Source organism: Apodemus sylvaticus, chromosome 9 (genome assembly GCF_947179515.1).
Source record: "Apodemus sylvaticus chromosome 9, mApoSyl1.1, whole genome shotgun sequence".
NCBI classification, from domain to species: Eukaryota; Metazoa; Chordata; class Mammalia; order Rodentia; family Muridae; genus Apodemus; species Apodemus sylvaticus.
This window is the reverse complement of record NC_067480.1, coordinates 43,525,559-43,547,253: the sequence shown is the minus strand read 5'-3', so window position 1 is coordinate 43,547,253 and position 21,695 is coordinate 43,525,559. Positions and strand designations below refer to the sequence as shown.

The 21,695-nt window shown below is 38.0% G+C and overlaps 1 protein-coding gene across 9 annotated transcripts in view; it reads right to left on the bottom strand.

Moving 5' to 3' along the window:
- Window positions 1-21,695, bottom strand: part of Ikzf2 (IKAROS family zinc finger 2) — a 148,819-nt gene that overhangs the window by 123,850 nt on the left and 3,274 nt on the right. For 4 of the 9 annotated variants that reach the window (XM_052192547.1, XM_052192546.1, XM_052192543.1 and 1 more), the window contains 2 exons: window positions 21,441-21,489; window positions 20,502-20,606 (listed from right to left, as the gene is read on the bottom strand). In XM_052192547.1, the coding sequence (XP_052048507.1) occupies window positions 20,502-20,606; window positions 21,441-21,474 (139 nt within the window). In that variant the 5' untranslated portion in view covers window positions 21,475-21,489. Of the gene's footprint in view, window positions 1-20,268; window positions 20,427-20,501; window positions 20,610-21,440; window positions 21,490-21,695 lie in introns of those variants that run through there. The other 5 variants (XM_052192545.1, XM_052192544.1, XM_052192542.1 and 2 more) reach the window with 2 other exon arrangements.

The following is a 21,695-nucleotide window of genomic DNA, read 5'->3' as shown; positions in this document are numbered from 1 at the left end:
AAACACACAAGCAAAACAAAAACCTTAGGTTCAGCTTCTGGCACACATTTATAACAGTGAATAGGAACCACACATCACAGTGGCCTGATTATTGATTTCTTAATGGATTACCACTGCACAAATTTACACTCACCCAAAAAAACATCAATCTTTGGGTAATAATTATAAACCTATCACAGTACATACAACATTTTGACTGAATTGAAACTTACTGCTCTCTGCCGGGAAATGACCAATTTTCTGTTTCTCTGGTTCCAACCACAATACAGAATGGTGAACAGCTCCTTACATCAAAAGCTATTATAGGGCCCTGTGTGTAAGAGCCACTGCACCTATCATCTGTAAATTGCTATTAGAGAGGTGAACAATCAAGTCCTTGTGGACTTTTCTTTTAATTCATTAGCTATGAAAACTGTAAATAAGCAGGTAGAAGACAGTTATGCTTATTAAAGGCCTTTCATTACTGGCAGGTTGTGGTGACAGGGTCCATGGAACATTGGCGAGAGCTATGCTTCATAAAACATCAAGCCTCTCTCAAGATCTGCATCAGAAGCTTTGTAAATGACCACAACACAAAGGTATGTTTAAACCCTAAACTGTTCTTGCTAAATATCACTTTTATTGGATACCCAGTGGGACGTCATCACAATTAAGAGTCTATTTTCCAAAAGAAAATCCCATCATGCTGGTTCCACCCAGCATTCCTTAATCACTGGATAACAACGTGTAAAAGTACTAATCAATTAACGTCTTAATACCCATATTTTCCAGTTGTGGGGTTTAAATAATACCACCTGCTTCCAGACAATTAATCCCACTCTGAACACCTTATTTGAGCCATGATGGGCAATGGTCATATAATGAAAATAGTTATATAATATGCATGTTTTCATGTCCTAATCAAAATTTTGAGTTATATACATTTGATTTTCTAAAATGCAATGAGGTATTTCTTATAGAATTAACTAACTTTTTAAAAAACTGTATTTCCAAACATTCTAGGAACTAAAGAAATGAGATTTGATTGTTGTTATAAAGCATTTACTTTCCTAAGTACTATAAGACCATTAAATTCCAATGATAATGAACCATAATAATTAAAATACTATTAAGTATAATACAAAATCAAATAGGAAAGCTAAATAAAGTTACCATTGTAAAATTAACAAAAATAGGTTTGTGAAAAAAACAGATTTGTGAGGGTGAAATTTAGAGAGAGTAAACTTGGCTTTTTGTTTGTTTGGTTTTTTTTTTAGCACATAAGCATATTCTAAATATTATAGCAATCAATTCAAAAAGAGAAATATATTATCCATGGTCAGCTGTGGTCCAGAGCATCCAAGTACCCACTGTGTTATAAATGAAGCAAACACTCAGGTAAATGGGATGGGAGAAAGCAACAGCCCACTTTTACCACCATGTCTCTCCTATGTGATCTTGGTTCTGCATACAGATCTCTACAGTGCGGGCTCTGGAGTGGACATCAGAGTATAAAATACCATGCTTGCTTCACAGAGAGTTCTCATCAACTAATTCATGACTCTATATTGAGGCTACCACAGCAACCAAGACTGATAAAGGTCCTCAAGTACGTACTGGGAGAAAAAAAACATAAATTCAATTATTTCAGACAGTGTGGAGGGAATAAAATTGAAAAAATTAACAAATGTCTAAGAAGGGCTTATACAACTATTGAGCTTCAGTCAAGAGGCAACCAAAGAAATGAGTTAAGAAAGAAAGACATCTTCAGTGAAGATATAGGAAGAGTGTTGAGAAGGGAATTAATTTGTCAAATCAAGAGAAAGCAGGAAAGAATGAATAGAATAATATATGTCTCTTTTTTAATTGATTGCTCTAATATTTAGAATATGCTTATGTGTTAAAAAAAATCAAACAAAAAGCCAGGTTTACAGACTGAAAACAGACTTGCATTTATTCTGCTTCAATGCAAAGTTCATTCATAGCAATGGAGTCTGGCTTAGGAAATCCAGTTCTATTGACCGTAGAGATTATTGGAAATAATAAGGAAGGCAGAACACCAGTTATAAATGGCCTCGACATTTTAGGCATAAATACTTGCTAACAAGTTACAGGACAGTGTATGGTAAAACCAGCCTCCATTCAGGAACTACTTGAGAATCACTGGGTGACGAATGACTGGAAAGTCTGGAGAAAACAAAGGTCCTAGAGATGGTTGTTGTCAAATCTATCTAAAGCCTCTATAGAAATCCTGAGAGAAGAGGATCTGCTGATGGAGACAGACTGTCTGAAGATGAAGGGAAACAGTAGATTCTCTATTCCACTGACTACACAATGCCTGCAGAAGGGGACGATTCCCCCATTTCCTTCCCTTAGAAAAGATGACACATCTCACACTTCTCCTGGCTGATGCTAACTCAGTGGTGGGTCAACTCCTCTACCTCAATACACAACAATGCAGAAAATGCAAACATAGTAGAAAAGGAAAACCGGAAACCATATTCATGGCTAAGCTGGGGGCTCACAAAGTGAGCCCACCACATTCAAAGCATGAGGACTTTTAAAACAGTAAATGCTTTGCAATAAGATGATAAGCACAATTAATAGCAACAGTCTACAGAGTCGTGACTATTCAGACACATAATCCTGAAAACACAATTTCAAATAGCCATAAGTTTAACAATGAAAAGGAAGCAGGTGGAGCTGGTAAACTCCGACTGTCCTTGAGGGCCATGCAGTTCCTTGATTTTGTCCTTAAAACTGAACCATTTTTTTAAAAAACTGAATTTGCTGTTGGACAATTTTATACAAGTATATAATATATCCTGATTATTCTCTTCCACCCTCTCTCTTAACTCTTTTCTGCCTCCACTAACCCTCACCTCCCATTCAGACCTATTTTTCCCAGGGTCACAATTTTTGGATTGGTTTTGTGACCCATTTAGTTTAACCAGGGCTATCTATGTCACGATAGGACTGGAAATGTCTGTCCACTGTAGCAAGGTAAGGACACCTGGGGCCATCAAATTTTTTTATAATTGAATATAATCTTCATTTACATTTCAAATGCTAAAACCTTTCCCGGGTTTACCCCCTCCCCAAAAACCCCCAACCCCTTCTCCCACCCCCTGACTCCAAGTATATGTCCCTCCACCCAACCCACTTCCACCTCCCCTGCCTCGATTTCCCTTTGTTGGGGCGACCTATTGAGCTTTCACCGAACAAGGACCACTCCTCCCTCTGATGCCCAACAAGGCATTCCTCTGCCACATTTTTTGGCTGGAACCGTGTATACCCCTTGGTTGGTGGTTTAGTCCCTGGGAGTCCTGGGGCATCTGGGGGGGGCACCAAATTTTGAAACTGAGATTTAAAACAATTACAGCACATTAAAAAATATTTTATACTGGCTCAAACACTCACAAAATAAAGAAAAGGGAAAAAAACAGACAGACAACTACATATTGATTAACACGAAAGGTTCTTTTCAACCTATAAATGCATAGGACCCATTACCATTAAATTGCTACTACAGATTTACAAACTCAAGCCTGGATCTTCAGTTAGGATAAAACCTGCTGCTTTCCAGTTAAATATTAAAGACTTAATTCACAGATCTTTGTGCCAACCAAATTACATTTTATAAGCTTGCAAAATGGCACACAATTTTGCTGTAACATTAAGGGGAAAAAAAGCTATGGGTAGAAAAAGATTTCATATTGAGAAATGGCCTGGGGAGGGGAGATGGCCAGACATAGATGCTCACCACCAAACCAGAGGACCTGAGTTCATCCTGAGACCCACAGGATGGTAGGGAAGATATTGTAGGAAAGAAGGGAAGCCTATTCCTGAAAGTTGTCCAATGACTACCTTATGTGTGCCTGCATGTTCACAAACACACACACACACACACACACACACACACACACAGAGAGAGAGAGAGAGAGAGAGAGAGAGAGAGAGAGAGAGAGAGAGAGAGAGAGAGTAATTTCAATGAAAAGATGCCCTGTTAAGAAACAATGACAGTTCGATGTTCTCTAAACTAATGAGCTCACAGCCTTTCAGCTCTAGGGATCTTGCAAGACTAAGTAAGGGATGCTCATTGACAAACAGCTTAGACATGTTTTAGACACATTTAAACAATATTTCAAGGAAAAGCTTAAACTGAGGGAGAAACCTTCTGGGAAGGTTGTGTCTCTCACCCCACAGACTACTGTAATAAGGACATCACGGACAGATGTGATAATTACAATCGCTGGAGGAGAAATGAGGTCTGGCCTCCCCTCCACTATGGACAGAGCAGCCCGACAGTTCTAAAAACACCCATTGGAGTCCTACGTTTCTCAAGGATCTTTCAGTTCTAAATTCAGGATAAAATTAAATAAAACCAATAGTGTTGCATGGGTCTTCTGAAGGGACAGTTTATATTTGAAAGCACTTGGATCCGAGAGATTTGAAACATCATTAGAAAGAAGACTAATAAAAGTGACTTTACAACTCCAACCATTTCTGCCTCTTAACTTATATATATATATATATATATAAGTTATATATATATGTTATATAACGGTTGTCTGGGTGGTGTGAACATCTGGCTATTATCCACCAAACACTCCTGCACCAAACACTCTGAACAGTAGTGATGCCACCAGGAAGAAGTGTTTTATTTTGAAGCCACATAAACTCCCCAAGCACCCTGAGCTTTTACTCCAATTGAGTGTTCTGCTCGGATGAGTATAGAGAAGACATTTAACCAAAGTCTAAGCTGGAGCTCACTCAGCAGCCATCTTAAAACTGGAGGATGTGCTCTCTGGTGTTCTCCACAGAAAACATAATTGAAATGACCAAACACATGTTTGTTTGTTTGTTTGTTTATTTTTTAATCAGGAGACATTAGACTAACTAGGACAGGGGTTTAATTCACTCAGCCAATTCACACAGATTAGCTTGATATGAACCCCAAAGTCCATAGACAGCTTTCTTTACCTAGAGACCACATTGGGCACCATGTTGGCTAGCCTTTGTGTAAATGGGGAACTCATTAAAACAAACAAACAAACAAACAAACAAACAACAACCAACAGAGTTTTTGAAATGCCTTAGATACTGTAAGAAAAGCTTTCTGAGGTTCCTGTATAGATCCCTACAGCCAGAAAAGACAAGCATCAACCTGCCCTAGTTTACAAACTAGTAATTCATATCAAATCAAATCAAATCAAAACAAACAAACAAACAAAAAACAAAGAAAACACTGTGCAACCCAACTTCAAAGCTTCACCCTGTCTGCTGCCTTCAGGTTACACAAATCACACATAGATGGTCATTTCCCTGCCCCCAAGCAGTTGGAGAAATAAGCTGGGCCACTGTCAGCAAGTAATGAGAAAGAAGAGAAGAGATGAACTCTTCCCAAGTTTTAGAGACAACTCTGCTAAACAAAGGGTAGGCAATAGATATCGATCATGTGTCCACCTAGGAAACTGAACAAAGACCAGTTAATGTCTATACATGAAAAAACCTTTTTATATATATTCTGCTATGAAATCCATGGGAAGGACATTCTGTCTTGCCCTTGACTCTTCAGAGGATAAGAGAGAAAGCAGTCTGACACAAAGTTCTGCGGTATGGAACAGAGAGGCGGTATAATGAAGGGCATACAGGACGATTAGTATTGCAACTCGTGAACCAGTAGAACCCACCTCAGGAGCCTGCTCACGGCCTCATCTTAGCATGTAAGCAAACAAGCTCACCTTAAAGAAGAATTACAAAGGCGAAGCAGAGTACATCACTCTGGACCCAGATAAGTAGGAAGGCGTGTAAGTCTTGCAGCTCTGCCCTGTCCCCAAACAGAGCTTCTGGGTCGCCATTCTTAAAAGAAATGCATTACTACTGCGTAATTACCACTTCAATTATTCCCCACACAAACATCGAAGGTTTGTTTGTGATTTGCTTTAATTAGGTAATTTCGTTTTCATTGCTTCAGTAATTGATTTGAATACAACAGCATTAATAACTGCTTTATATCTGAGTACATGTTTAGCTTCAAATAATATTTGTGAGTTTGTTTACCTGAAAACACCCATACATATGAAAAGGAAAATATCTAGCGAGAGATTCAGGTCGCTTGTTAAGTTCTTGAATAATTATTTAGGCTACTTTAAAAAAAATGATGTCAATGAAAATTAAAGAGTAAAATCTTTCCTCTCTTAAAAGACCCTGCAATAATACCATAACTTGAATTTAACAGAGACATGGGGTCCTTCTTAGCATTTTCCTCAGCTTTTCTCAACTTACAAATCTTATAAACAATTCATTAATAATTATCATTCTGTGCAACTTACTATATGCTAGTCATCACTCTAGAGAACATGTACTCCTCATTTCTAATGTTTAATACTACCATGACTGGGTAATGCCTGCATTTTACAAATCAGGCTGAGATCCCAAGGGATCTTTCCAGGATACCCACATAGTAAGAATCATTTGGAATGTAAACAAAGAATATAGAAAATAAAAATATTTTTTAAAAAAAGAATCAGGGTCAGGGAAAGAGATTGACTAAGAGAGATTAACTAAATATTGCATGTAATTTTAGTTATTTAGATATTATATTTGGGATGTGAAATTATTTTACAAAATATATCTTACAAATAAAATAATTACTCTTAATAGGTTTGTCTATTTGTTTGTTTGTTTATTGGTTTGGTTTTTCAAGGTAGAGTTTCTCTGTGTAGCCTTGGCTGTTCTGGAACTCACTTTGGAGACCAGGTTGGCCTTGAACTCAGATATCCACCTGCCTCTTTCTCCCAAGTTCTGGAATTAAAGGCACATAGAACAACTTCCTGGCTACTCTTAATACATTTTAGAAATCATTTCATTGAGCATGTTAAGCACATTCCTTGATTTTGTTTCACTTCTTATTTTCTCAAGAGGGTAGCCCTGGCTATCCTAGTACTGACTTGGTAGACCAGGCTGGCCTCAAACTCACAGAGATCCACTTATCTCTGCCTCCTAATCCTTGCATTAAAAACCTGAACCTCCATGCTCAGCTTGACCTTACTATTTATGAGCTCCATAAACTTATTCTTTACACATAAATTCCATCTCGTGACTCATAAAGTTTTATTGAAGAATTAACACAGGGTTAATTTCAGGAAAAAAAAAATGGTTCAACGGGTAAAAGCTAAGATGGGGGTTCTGAAACCCTGACAGAAGGAGGAGTATGACTTACAGAGAGACTCTTTTCACTCAGTACTTGGGTAGGAGACACTTCAGGAGGCAATGACAACAGGTTGGAAACACACCTGGATGCAAAAACCCATCTCCTGTGTTGAAGGAGCATCAAGTGCCTTTGTCCTTGTCACCTTCCAGAAGGGGAGGGACAGGGAGAGTCCTCACAGTTACTGTCAGACTCAGGTCTCACCCCGGCCTTTTCCCACTGCACTGAAGGAAAATGGCGGCTTAGTAACAAGACTTATATTTAAGGCAGCCTTGGCCATCTTAGAATATACTAGTTGGGATAGCTCATATACAAAGTACAGTATCAAAGCCTTGTGGAAAAGATAAAACCCATCAATGAGCCCAAGGTGGCCTTCAGTCACAGCACCAGTTCCTTAGACAATCTGTTGTAGGCACTGCTGGCTATATATGTATACACACAGACACACAGACACACACACACACACACACACACACACACACACACACACACACACACTTAGCTTGGACTGACTGGCTTCCGACTGGTTGTGCACAGGATGACCTTGTACTCCTGATCTTGATTTTCCTTTCCGAGTGCCAAGATCACAGACAAGCCCATGCTCCCACACCTGGTCTACGTGCTGCTGGACCCAGAACGCAAGGCCTTGTGCACACCAGACAAGCGCTGCACCAACTGAGCTCCATCGCAAGCCCTGCCCTTGCCTTCGATGCAGTTTTACCAGCCAGTGCTTCTAGGCTCAAACACTGAAGACACCAGTTTCCCCAACCACGCATCCTTCCACATCCAGGTATCCGAAGAAGCCCGTGGTCTGAATCTAGTGTTTATCCATGGGAGCCACTCTTAATGGCAGATTACTCACTCAGGGAAGAAGTGTCCTTGATTGATAAATTTTCATTTTTCTGTTGTTTACATTTTCTGAGAGAAAAGGAACAGCGGGATCCTTTTCCATTTGCCTGTTGACTCTGCTCACTCTTATTTTACCAATTTCAATAGAGTAGTTTTTTCCTCATTGATGAATTCCCTATTCTGATTCTTGAGCTGTTTTTGATTTTTCTGTTACTTTACACCTCTGCACCCTCTCATTCTTTCTTTTTCTTATTTCACTCTCCCTACCCCATTACCTCTGTGTTCTCTCTCTCTCTCTCTCTCTCTCTCTCTCTCTCTCTCTCTCTCTCTCTCTCTCCCACCCCCATCCTTATTTCACTGGTTCTATGCCATACATTAACAGTATACCACAGTCATCTTACTAAAACCAGTTTCTGTCTAAATATGTTCACATTAAAAACAAAACAAAACAAACAACAACAAAAACAAAAACAAAACCAGCGATACTTAGTCTGGAGAGACGGCTAAGAGGCTAAACTGCTTGCTGTAGATTGCTGCACAGGCATGAGGACCTGAGTTCAGATCCCTAGAACCCACTTTTTTTAAAAAAAAGCCAGTTACAGATGTATGCACCTGCATTCCTAGCTCTGGAAGATCTAGAGACAAGCAGATCGCATGGGTTTACTGGGCAGCCAGTTTAGCCAAATTGGTGAGCACTGGGTTCAGTGAGAGGTCTGCTCTCATAACAGCACTATAGAGAGAAACAGAGGAAGATCCCTACACTGACTGCTGGTCTCACCCATGCCCCTACACACAGAAATGAAAGTAGACAAACAAAATGTTTAAAAAAAAAAAAAGAAGCAACACTCAATGGAGCCACACACTGATGGGCACACAAAAGAGAGAAGGTGGCTATTAGGAGAAGAAAGCTTGTCATCCTATAGGAAACGGAGCAGAAAATCTCTGTGCAAATTTTAACTCCTACTGGGATTTCTTTTGCCATTATCTGCTACAATGTCTCCTTTGGCTTTTTGCTGGAAATCATTTTAGCATCTTGATGTGCACTGTTAAGTGCACGCCATCTTAACCTATGAATGAATATCACCCACATTTGGGAATAAAACATTATGTGTAAATTCAACTGTGGTATGGTCATTAAGACAAATATGTCACACAGCAGGGGAGGCGGGAGGGTGGCACACACCCAGCAGGGGGCATGGCACACGCCCTTAATCCCAGCAACAAAGAGGCAGAGCCAGACAAATCCCCATGAGTTCCAGGCCAGCTTGGTCTAAAGAGAAAGTTCTAGGACAGCCAATGTTATAGAGAATCCCTGTCTCAAAACAGAACAAAACTCAAAATCTCAAAACTTTACAGAAACCAAATTAGGCTTCAGTAGATATGAGGATAATATTTGCATGCAGAAGTTCCCCCAGATCTCAGTATTTTTGTAGCACCTGACCATTTTCAGAGGGTGCAATGTCATTATCACTTGGGGTTACGCTCCGGGTACCCCAGGTGTAATCAGCTCTCTTACAGAACAGCTCCACACTTTATTTCTTTGAAAGATGGCTACCTACATTCATTTATTGTTATTTTATTTGCATAAGCAACAAATGTAATTTTTTCTTTATAAATGTTTTAACAAATTTAAAAAGAAAAAAATGTAAACTGCTTTAGAATTAAAAACAAAAGAAGGCCTGCCTACACTTACAAATCGTAAAACTGCGTACAAAGAATAAAGTTTTATCTTAGTTGTAGTTTTATGCGCATGTTCATATATAAACTATAACAAGAATTATCGTGTATAAAACGGAATGAGATCTGTTGTCTAATTAATTAATAGGATCGGATTTGTTGATTTTTGCTCACACTAAAGTCACTCAAGCTCATTAGAACATCAACAGAATTAGCTTCATTGTGGTCACTTGTACAAAAACAACCTGCGGTTTCATGTTGCTTTAAGATGCACGGGCATCTACTTATTAATTTGCTCGGTTCCTTAGATCTGGAGCCTACATAGTCACTGAGTCCTAAATTCGAGACAGATGAACAGAGTACAGATCACACTCTTGAGAATTTCAGATACACAACAAATGCCAGTATTCTTTTTCTAGGTCTCAGTCTACAGCAGCAGAGTTAACTACTGTTTTCAAAACTTTATAAAGGTTTAATATCATACTAGAATTCACTTTATATTTCAAAATAATGTATTTGTAGTAGTTTTGCTGTGTGTAATTTTAAGGAACTACCCTAAATGATTGGGTACTGCCTACTTATTAGTTAACAGGTACAAATTCTATTAAAGGGCCTACTTTTCAACTTCCAATGATAAAGAAGTGATCTTGGCTTTTCTCCCTTTTGTAAAAGAAATGGATGAATTAACTAATTAATTAAACAAATTTTCAGTCCACTTTTCAACTCAAACAGTAATCAGTGTATTCGAACTTAAGTGACACCTCACCATCTAAAAGATAAAGATTTGGCAGGTCTAATTCAAAGATCATATATAAGGCAGTTTATAAGAAAAATCTATTTCTGCATTTAACTATCATGCAGTGAAATGCGTACATTTTAGAAAACAAAAGGAAAAATTGAACCCTTACAAGAATGGCCATAATAGAAATTTTCTAAATAGTATAGAGAAGGAAGGAAGGAAGGAAGGAAGGAAGGAAGGAAGGAAGGAAGGAAGGAAGGAAGGAAGGAAGGAAGGAATTTGGTGCCTCTTTAGAACTCAATTAGAAATGCTTCATGTTAATTCATCTGGAAGAGGACACAGTAGTACCTCCAGCATTTCAGAACACTGCCAAGCCTTCCATTTAGTACGAAGTAGGCAGAGCTGACACAGTCAGGTGTAAGGAGATCTACGGCTTCAATGATAATAAGAGAGGAATGACAAGAGTGTCAAGGGTGTCGACACCATGAATGCTAATTTATTAGAACGTGACTTTTCACTGATTAATTGCCTGCTCTTCAAAATATCTTCAGAGCACAAGAAAAGTTAATTGAAGCATTTCATCTTGTATATGCTACTAAAAACAGATTTAAGTAAGTGACAGAGAGCTGCCTTTAAAATTACATATAGAATTCAATCCGTAAATTCTAAACGTTCTGCATAAAGACAGCACAATAGCAACAGAGGCGATGATACCTCATGGAAGCACTTAAAGCATCGTTATCTTGGGCCCCGCTGAAAATGAGTATAAAGGAAAACATAAAGAGGGCTATAAAACCGAACAGATCATCTGTTGGGGACTGCCTTCAAGATGATAAGAGATATTATAAAATAAACACATACTTAGAAAAATATAGGCAATTTTTTTTATATTACTTAACATCTAAGAAAGCAAAATTCCAAATTCATTCAACTTGGTCAAATCACCTCATTCAAATAGATATGCAATATGATGAGCTTAAGTAAGTACCTATAGGGTATGCTACACATGGGAACTAGAGAGACAGCTAAAATATGACCACAGGCTTCAATGATAGCAGAAGAAATTTCAGACTTGTTTCTTTAAGGTAGTCCTATAATATAAATACTTCTGAAAAATATTCTTTACGTAACACTCAGTATTTACAGTATCTTTTATAATAGCTAATATTTAGTATTGTAATTTTGAGATAGACTCTCATTTGCGATGGTCAGATGGTGTCAGCGGTTCCAGGGAATTGATGCTTTGGTTTTGTGCTTTCAATCCTGAGCTCACTAAAGTCGACTTTTCCAGGTATCAGAGCTCTGAGGCGGCATTCAAGCCTCTTAAACTGCTGACCACCCCACCTGTGGTCAACATTTCTGTGAATCTGAGTTGAAATTGATGACAGTAGGAGTTGAAGAAGCCTGTGCAGACAATGTGATATTGCCTTCATGGAGCTGAGCTATATAACCAACATTTAATACATTTAAGACAGATATAAATCACGTTAAAGAAAATGAATAGATATCAAGCCAGGAAGTATTGTTTATAACTTGATTACATGTGTTAATGTAGGTAATAAATGGGATTTGGCTGAGTTAGCTGAGGAAGGTAGGAGAAAAAGAGGAGGAGGAAGATTATTATTATTATTATTATCATTATTATTATTATCATCATCATCATCATTATTATTATTACTGAGGTTTGGGCTGAAACCAGAGCTTGGGAGCCTAAAGCCACTACCATTTAAAGGGGAAGAAACTGGATCAAAGAACTTCAGCGCCATAGACAGCACTATCTCCATTGTGGGGTTGAATGCACTATACCATTAAATACTTGAATCTGTACCTCGCACCTTTGCTCATTACTCATGCAGTCAGTTCACAAGACTAGGGGACCCAGTGTTCTGGAATGAAATAGCAATTCACCTGAACCCTTAAAGATGGTCTGTTCAAAACACCTCAGGGTTTTCAATTCCTTAATATCAGCCATGTATTACATAAGATAGTGTTTAATACATGTTTATTAGGTCAATTAAATACATATTTTAGAGAGTACTGAAGTTCATACGTAAAGTAAATTTCAGATGTTTTGTCATTAACATTAATGTGAAATATGATGGCATTTTAAGAAATTACAATTTTAGATCGAATTCTCTAATATATATTTTTAAATAAAATGTTAATTAAGGAATAAGTTGTAACACATTATTCCCTAGTAATATTATAGGTTTTTAAATAAATAATACATATAGAAGCCACATGTGTATTTCAAAGTTCTCAAAAATAATCTGGACTAGAATGCTAAAACTGTTTGACTATGGAGCAGAAAACTAACTGGCACTTAACTAGCAACTAGTCAAGTATTATAAACTATACTGCTGTTAAGAAAGATACAGTTTACAGAATAAAGGTAATTTACTAGAGTATAAACATTTGGATTTGTGGCACATATTAGCATTGTGGCTTTTAAATATATATAACTTATAATACTAAATATACCACAAATGTTACAAAGAGAAGGGTTGCAATATTTTATTTAAAAACCAGTGAGTCAATCACACAAGTTAACTTCTGAAAATAGAAAAAAAATAGGGGGAGGTGGATTCTGTTAAGCAAAGAGTTTACAAAGCTATGTGCTATTCATTTCAACAGAGAATTTTTACTTACTGGTGTAAATGAGGCCACTGATCAAAATTCTAACAGTTCCTGATGAATGGATTTTTAAGAAACACTAAACTAGTGTTAAAGTAAAACAGGGGCAAAGTAATGGAAATGAAGAGGCAGAGCAGTCACCAGTGAAGATTTTATACTTCCATCAAGCCCGTCCCAGTACTATAGTCTCCCAAATTCAAAACTAGAATTTTTTCCCAGTAACTTAGCTTTAAGAATTCCTTGTCTTTGCTGACTGACAGAATGCACTCCAAAAAGACCAGGAATTGAAGGATCATCCTCAACACTAGTCTTCCTTAACTCCACTGTCAAAGTCTCATCCACGTAATCATTACAGCAGCCTGGTCAAGATGCCCCTCTCCCCGACTGCCCATCCACAGCCTAAAACCCCTTATGTTACAGTCACTAAAACCACGGCAATCAAAAACCTCAAGTCACCTGCTTTGTTAGCACCCTGGGCTCCACTAAAAGTTAAAGCCAGGCTTCCTGTCACACAAGGTATTCCAGTGTCCTACCTTGATTAATTCTCCAGAGCCACCTCTGACTTCAGATTCCTAAAGAATTTGGAGCCTCTTTACACTCCAGAAATACCAACCTTCTTGCTTCTGTTTCCCAGAATGCCTATGGTATTTCTCACCCCTCACTCTGAGTTGCCATTTAATAAAAGTCTTTCACTTTCCCCCTAACTCCTTTATACTTACAACATGTCAGCTCAAAGAGCTTCTCTCTAGAAAATTCCCTCTGATATCATATGACTTTTCACCTCCTATAATCAAGACTGTGCCTTCCACAGTACGATACTGAGAGTAAATTTCTGTGTATTCCATCAGAGTACTGTTCCAGAGTACTGGAGAAGTATATTATACTTCTCCATCCATCTCACCTTGTAGAGACCAGCGGACAAACATTTGCTAAATGAACAACTAGAATAATAAAGCAAAGTGCCAAATGTATAAGACTGACAATCATATTTTAAATTGACTAAAAACAACTAAACTATCACACCAAAAATGTATAATGTGGCTTGCAAAGTGATTATGAGATACATTTTTTGGCACTCTGGCATGGGGGGATGGCTCAAGGGCTAAGAATATATACTGCTCTTGAAGAGGATCTGAATTTGGTTCCCAGAACCAATTAACTGCCTAATCATTTCAGCTCCAAGGGACCAGACACTCTCTTCCCTTCTCTATGGGCACCTGAACTTGTATCAAGTTATCCCCATATAGACACACTCATGAATATAATGAAAATAATATGTTTATAACAGAATTTATCATACTAAATTCAGAAGCATTCAATGATATTAAGTTTTTGATGGGAACTGTAGAAAAGAACTGTTCGTACACATGGATAGAAAATTCCATTAGGGCTTTCTCTTTGCTCTTACTGACTGGTGTCTTTGGGGCACAAACGATAACTGAAATAGATAGACCCAAATGAAAAACTTTTACTTATGAATGCAGAAATCAGTAAAAGAAAAATCCAGCATGTGAACCAACTCTATGACTTTCTAGCTAAAAGCTTTGTAGATGCACTAAAGAACAGTTGATATCTTTCTTCTATTTTTATACTAAATTATCAGAAATACTGTCTCTGTCTCATGGCCCCATGCAGTAAACAGCCAGACCAATAGATGCAGATTCCAAATGTATCTGGATCAATAGATCCAACCCCTTTCTTTTGTGAGCCATTTATAGGTAAAAATTAATTAATGAATTAACTAACTGGACTTTTCTGGGCAATACCCTCAGTGACCATGCATCAGATCCAACCATATGTCGGGAGATCTGCTGAACAGTTCTCATCAGTGACCACTTTTAAACCTCATCACAACAGTCCGGTGGGGTCAGTTTCAGTTACCTTCAAATTATAGGTGAGCCGTGGAAGCCAACAGGTGTCAAGTAAAATGGCGTGCTTCATATTTGAGGCGGGTGGGGGAGGGGTCAGCTAGTAGATTATCAAAGAAGCAGAAATTCTAACACAAGTCACTGGCTGCTCACACACCTTTTGCTGCTCAGCTTTATGGAGAAATTCTCAAATGGAGAAATTCTTTCCCCTCCTCAGAGCAGTGCAGTGGAGATTGAGCAAACAGTATGGAAAGCATTTCGCACAGTCTTTAAGAAGCTGGTGTGGCCTCAATAGCATTGGCAAGCCGACCCCCTCCCCGCAATCCAACAGTGATAAGAGTTGTAAAGAAAACGAAGTTCACAAGTATTCCTAAATATTTCATATCATTTCCAAGTATGAAAAAAAAAAGGAAAATACAACAGTGTATTCTGATTCGGTTTTGGACTGTAATACTTAGTTTCTAGAATATCATAAGATCAAAATAGATCAGTATTCAAAATTGATCAATATATCAAAGGGAAGAGAAGCACTAGATCCACGGGCCTTTCTGGCTCTCAGGAAGATTCCCAGTGAACTTAATCAACCATATCACATTTAAAAAGATTAAAAAGGGACTTCCAATAGTAGGGAGAGAGTTCAACACAGGTATATAACTTCTCGACAGAAAGTTGTCTTATTTGCCTAAGACCTTAACTCGCACCTCTAAGCTGCCTAAATGGAGTGGCCAGGCTGGACGAGGGACACAGGAAGAGATGCAGTGGCTTGCTGTCAATGGCCTGCTTACTTTCTTTTAAACTTTTTTCCTTTTTTTTTTTTTCCTGCTTTTGATACAGTCATGACACTTAACTGACAGCTGGGAAATCAGGGTTCTTGGTTGTGGTTTTCAAATTCTAGCAAATGAAAACTAAATGTCAATATATATTGACACGTACACACACAGAGAGAGATACATACACACATACACACACAAACATACATACACAGACACACATGTAGCCCCCTGTACACACACATACCCACACAAATACCCAATGCACACAAACATTCATACATCCACACAGAGAGATACATACATGCATACAGACACACACAGAGCATACACACATACACAGACACACATGCAGCTGCCTGCACATACACATACACACACAAATGCACACATGCACACAAACCTACACAAAGAGAGATACATACATACATACACACACACTCACACACACACACACACACACACACACACACATACCCGAACCTCATTGCAAAGCGTCCAAAAATGTAAAGCTAAGCTTTATATCAAACTAATCTGGTGTTTCATTAGGGTGTGCCCTATGGAAATGCAACCGAGGGTGACTGCCAAATTAAGCGGCAGAAGAAGCTCAGAAAGCCAAGGAATCCTACAATGAGCTAAATTATACAAATCCCACTGGAGGGCAGCTTGACAAGAATATTGACATTGTGCCACCTTCATAACAATTCTCCACTACTTCTGAAATTCTGTTTTGTTTTGGTTTTTTGTCTTGTTTGTTTGTTTTTGTTTTTTGGTCACTAAAACTCCACATTGGACTCAGCAGACACCATCCAGGGTGACATTACAGAGACAGCTAGCTAATCAATTCGTCAGATAACATCCTAACTGTGGGCATTTGGTCTCTCTTAGGCGATGCCAGAGGTCAAGTGATTTCTTCCAGCCTCAGTTGGCACATGTAAGAACTAGAACCTCATAATACACGTCTGCCTCACTGTGTTCTAAAAATGGAAACTCGCTGTGAAAAGAAGGAATGAAACAAACACCATGAGAAGACTGAACTGGGTTCCCTGACCTGATGACTGGTGGGGGCCTTGTAAAACTAGAATGACTACTTCTTCCGATTCCATCCATGCCACCTGGCCGTCAGGCTGGCTGGCCATCAACAGCGCTGACTGCAGAGCCACTCCTCCTGGAGCTTGGAAGTCATAGAAACGTTAAAGTTTAAGTCCCAGGGTAGTTTCCTATCATGTATGTTATAACCTGCTAAGACAAGCCATGTATGGCCATAAGAGTAGATGAAAGAAAAATTATGAATTTAGAACCTTAAAACAATGTTCAAAGACCACTGAGATGATTCAGTGGGCAAAAAAGCTTGTGGCCGAGCCTGGGAGCCTTAGTTTGATCCCCGAGATCCACGCAGTGGACGGCAGGAGCTGGCCTTGTCTGTGGCCTTGCTGTCCACACCGTGTCATGTGCACACACATGCACATTAGTTAGTGAGATAATGTTGTTTTTAAACAATTAAATGTTAAAAACAGTCATTTGTAAGTATGGAGTAGCTTAAAACTGATACTGAAAGAAGTGGGAATCCAAGAATTGGGAATGAGCTAACCCAGAAAGCAGACTGAAATTCACGAGGTTAAGTTTCATCTCACAGGCCAGAACATCATACAGATTATTTTTATATCATTCTGTCTGAGTTGTCTAGTTCAGATCCTTAACTTCCAGATTCTGTTTCTAAAATCGCTTAACTCTGAGTGTTTCCAATAGCCATCAAGGCACACACTGTCATCCCGGACACCAAAGACTGTCAGCGATCTCAACAGAGACACTAATGATCTCAGGCAACAGTGCTCATCCTCTTATGGAAGAGATCTGTATTCCAGGAAGAAAAAGCCTGAAGTGTTCTATGAAAAAATCACCCTAAAAACACAAGAAGGAATCATTACAAGATGTTAGGATCACTAATATCTGCTACTTCCTTGAAGGCTATCTTACTCGTGAATTTAAAACCCCAAACCCTGTATGTGTCAGGACTTCCTAACCCTCTTCCTTCTCTCCGGAGTGGCTCTGGCTCTATTCTAGGACTGTCAAGTAATGATGGCTGCTGTCATTATTTTTATGCTATAGATGGCACTCAGTGTACAGATGCTCTTCATCTTAGAACAGTCACCATGCCCACTAAACGGATGATCGGTACCTTATAGTGATGCTGACCCCTTTCGTGAAGGCAGAGTAAATAGGTTATCATTCCTTAATGGAGTTACACATAAATGCCTCTTTCCTGCTACTAGACACTAGTTTATGCAATCAGAAAAGTTTTCACACTGACTTCTAGCTTTAATACTTCCAATACAAACTTTAACTCCTTCCATGAAAGAAACAGCCTCATAAGAAATATATCTGAATATATTTTTTAATGCAGAGAACATGTCATTCCCATTTATTAATGGCAACATCATATGTTAATAGATAACGAAGCAAGTGATGCTTGGCCTTGCATACAAAATTTACTCCAAGTTTCAAACATCAGAGTGACCAATTCTAGGACTCTGTTCTAATTAACAGACAAGAGTCTTTCTCAAACTCTACTTGCTTTGGCAATGTGAAATGCTGACGATTCTCCTAGATCTACCAGAGAGGAAAACTGGGTATCTTCCCCATCTAACACCTAAGTGGGTAACCTAGATACTGTAAATAGAGGCTACAGAAAGGATGCACCAGACAGCTCTGAAGTGAGAGCCAAAATATTTAAGCAGCAACTCTGAAAACACTGTAGCACTCAGCCAAAAACTGTACGAACATGGAATTGCCACAGGCTAGAAAATTAAAAAAACAAAACTCACAAAATTACCAAACCTCAGTTTACTCTTCTTGGGTGAGAAAAGCCCTAGTGTGGGACAAAGAAACAAAAGCAGCTTATTTGTTCAAATTAACCATTTCTATACTTTGTGATGTTTATTTTAAAAGAGAAGGGAAATGCCTTTTTGATTGAAGCAATAAGAAAAGCAGATCACAAAGTACCAACTAAGTATGAAAGCGTTTAATTTATTTATTTATTTTTCTTTTGCTAATTTTCTGGTTGTGACTAGAGCCTACAGGCTAGTCCAATCAACAACTACTCTGTATTTTACATACTTTATGTAATTATGTATGTAATGCAAATTACTTAATGTAAAATTATTACTGTTATTCTTTTTAACAGTAGGTAAAAAGTAACTACAATACCATAGAAGCTCTATGTAAATGTAACTTAACCTACTAGACATTTTTTATGAAAAAGTTGTTTCTAACAAATGAACCATAGACTACCAAAGTACTAATATTAAATATTAAAGTGAAAAATCTCAATATACTATTACAGTAATATAACTTTTCTCAAATCAATAAGCAAAAAAACAAAGTGCTACAAATCCATTACAAGAGATTAACAATATATTTCAGCATGAATCGCAACAACACCAATATTTTTTCCTTTCTACATCAAAAAGGCTTGCTTCAAGAAAGAAATGTCCTGAATAAGTTTCCCTCATTCATAAAGAGAAAGAAAACTTTTAAATGAAGTAAAGTCAAATAGCTCAATCAGAATTTCAAGCCAATGGCTAAAATCACCTGAGAGTGAAGACATATAAAATATATCCAAGAGTAACTTATATACTTGTGCTTAGAATTCAGCAGTCTTTACTAATTATAAAGTTTCTAACTTTACAATAACCTAAGTCAGTCTAGAAGAGAGGAGGAAAAAAAAGTTCTCTCAGATAACCAGAACTGACTTAAAAATATGCTTGTAATAAAGATGCTGGTTCGGTTTTCTCCAGTTGTTAAATCTTCAAAGAAGAAAAGTCTCCCTCATCTCCAAAAAAGAAAAGTTCTAAATTAAACTAAACTTACTATCAACCTTTCAGTTTAAGACTGCAACATATACCCAAAGTCCAAAGGAATCAACACCTCAAGCTTTTTCTGAGTCAGAGTGGCAGACCACTTGCGCTGAATTAACTAATCTGACAAGACATTTTAGGTAAAAGACAAACTTAACAAATAAACGCACCTTGTCCTCTCACAGTGACAGCATGCCTTTCTGTCACACTCAACACTGTCTATGACATCCCATGTCAGAAACACTAAAGAGCCAAACTGCCATTCATACAAACCAAAAAACATCCTTCCAACACTCTTTTCCCCACTTCCGAACAATGTAAAACAAAATGATGTTTTTAAAGAAATGGATGCGAACGACAAGTTCCACAAATGTTCAATGGCATGTCACTTCAAATCCTCCAGAGGAGAAACTTGTACATTGCTTTTTCTTCCTTTCTGAAAAAGCAAATAACACTTCAATTTTACCACTGATGCTTCTTCATACCAAGGCAGCAAAACCTTTCCTCTTCTACTTCTTTTTTGGCTTTTTTGGCTTTTTTTCTTTTTTCTTTTTTTTTAAATAACCATGAAGAGTCCTTTGGTAAGTCTACATTTCTCTATTTTTTTTTAATCAAACAACAAATCTAGACGTGACTCTCAAATTGAAAACAATAGTCAGCCAATGCTAATAACATTTCTTACCCGGCAGAGGTAGGCACCAGCTAGCAAACGCCACCTTGGGACAGTTCAGACTAGTAAGTAGGCTCATGTTTTATGATACTAGAATGAACGGAAATAAATCTGGGTTGTTCTTTTCTTAGCGAAAGCCACCAGCAGTAGCTACATTCCAGAGTGAGCAGACCCCACAGACCTGACAAATCTAAACTTCTCACTTGAGAATTTAAAAAAATAACAATCATAAAATGAAGACTTACTGCTTGTCATGTGACTTGGTGAGGCGTGCTGTCCATTGGGTGTGCTCGAGGTAAGGTCGATGGCCATACTGACATGTTCCCCTTCAGGTGAAAGCTCATTGTCACCTGCTTTCAAAAAAAATACATTCTTTTGGTTTCTGTTCATTGTCATGTAACATCTAATTACTCAGACTGCCTAATATTCAGAGAACATGCAGAACTGAACACTCAAGAAACATGCTGGTTTTTTTTTTTTTTAAAGAGAAACTACAAGAAAATAAAATACGCAGCAAATGAATGAAATGCAGGGAAAACACACACACACATACCTAGCCCATAATAAAAAAGTGAACAAACTTTATTATCATAACACTCTTACAGGTCAATGGCAATAGAGACCATCTGAGGTCCAAAATAATTGTAGTGAAAACAGTAAGACTTTTTTAATAATCTAATTTAATCAATATGAAGTACTTAAAGTGAGTATCTTAAAAAATGTTTGCTGGATGATTCAAATGAGCTTGCTTTTTTAGGAAAAAAAAGATGAACTTAAAAAGTTAATTCTTTCATATTATGTGTCTGGGAAAATTAGGTTACCTAGCAGTAAATCTTTAGTATATGCCCCCCCCCCACACACACACACATACACACACTAGAAGAAATAACTATAACCTGACATATTCTAAATTTAAATTAAACAGGGAAACCAATCAAATAAGAAACTAAAGATCTGCTGGCTACAAGCCTTAAATAATGTCTTTTCTGAAATAAGTAGATTTCTATGCCCCTTTCTTAGTTTGCTTCTGATAATACTTCCTTGTATCCATTGCAAGGTGAAATGGTGACCAGCAAAGAAAGCTAGAACGCCCGTACTAAAAACTCATGGCTCCGGAACTCGCGCACAGGTAGCACGAAGCTCACTTAATTGCCCACAGCAAATTAATGAAAAGGAATACTCACATGCTATGTAGCCATCAATAGCGTCTGTTTCCATAGTCAAAGTGCAGCGCTGGAACACAGAAGATTGCAACCTTTACCCAAGGATTCCTCCCCGTATCTGCCATTAAATTCTTCACCTATTTCAAGCCCCAAGCAGGTAGTCCATGTTGCTCCTGCAACCTGTGCCCAAGAAACATGCTACAATGTACTGTGCGTGCTCATTTGCAAGTCACTGAACTCACTGCAAATGATCTGATTCCTGCTGGAGATAGGATA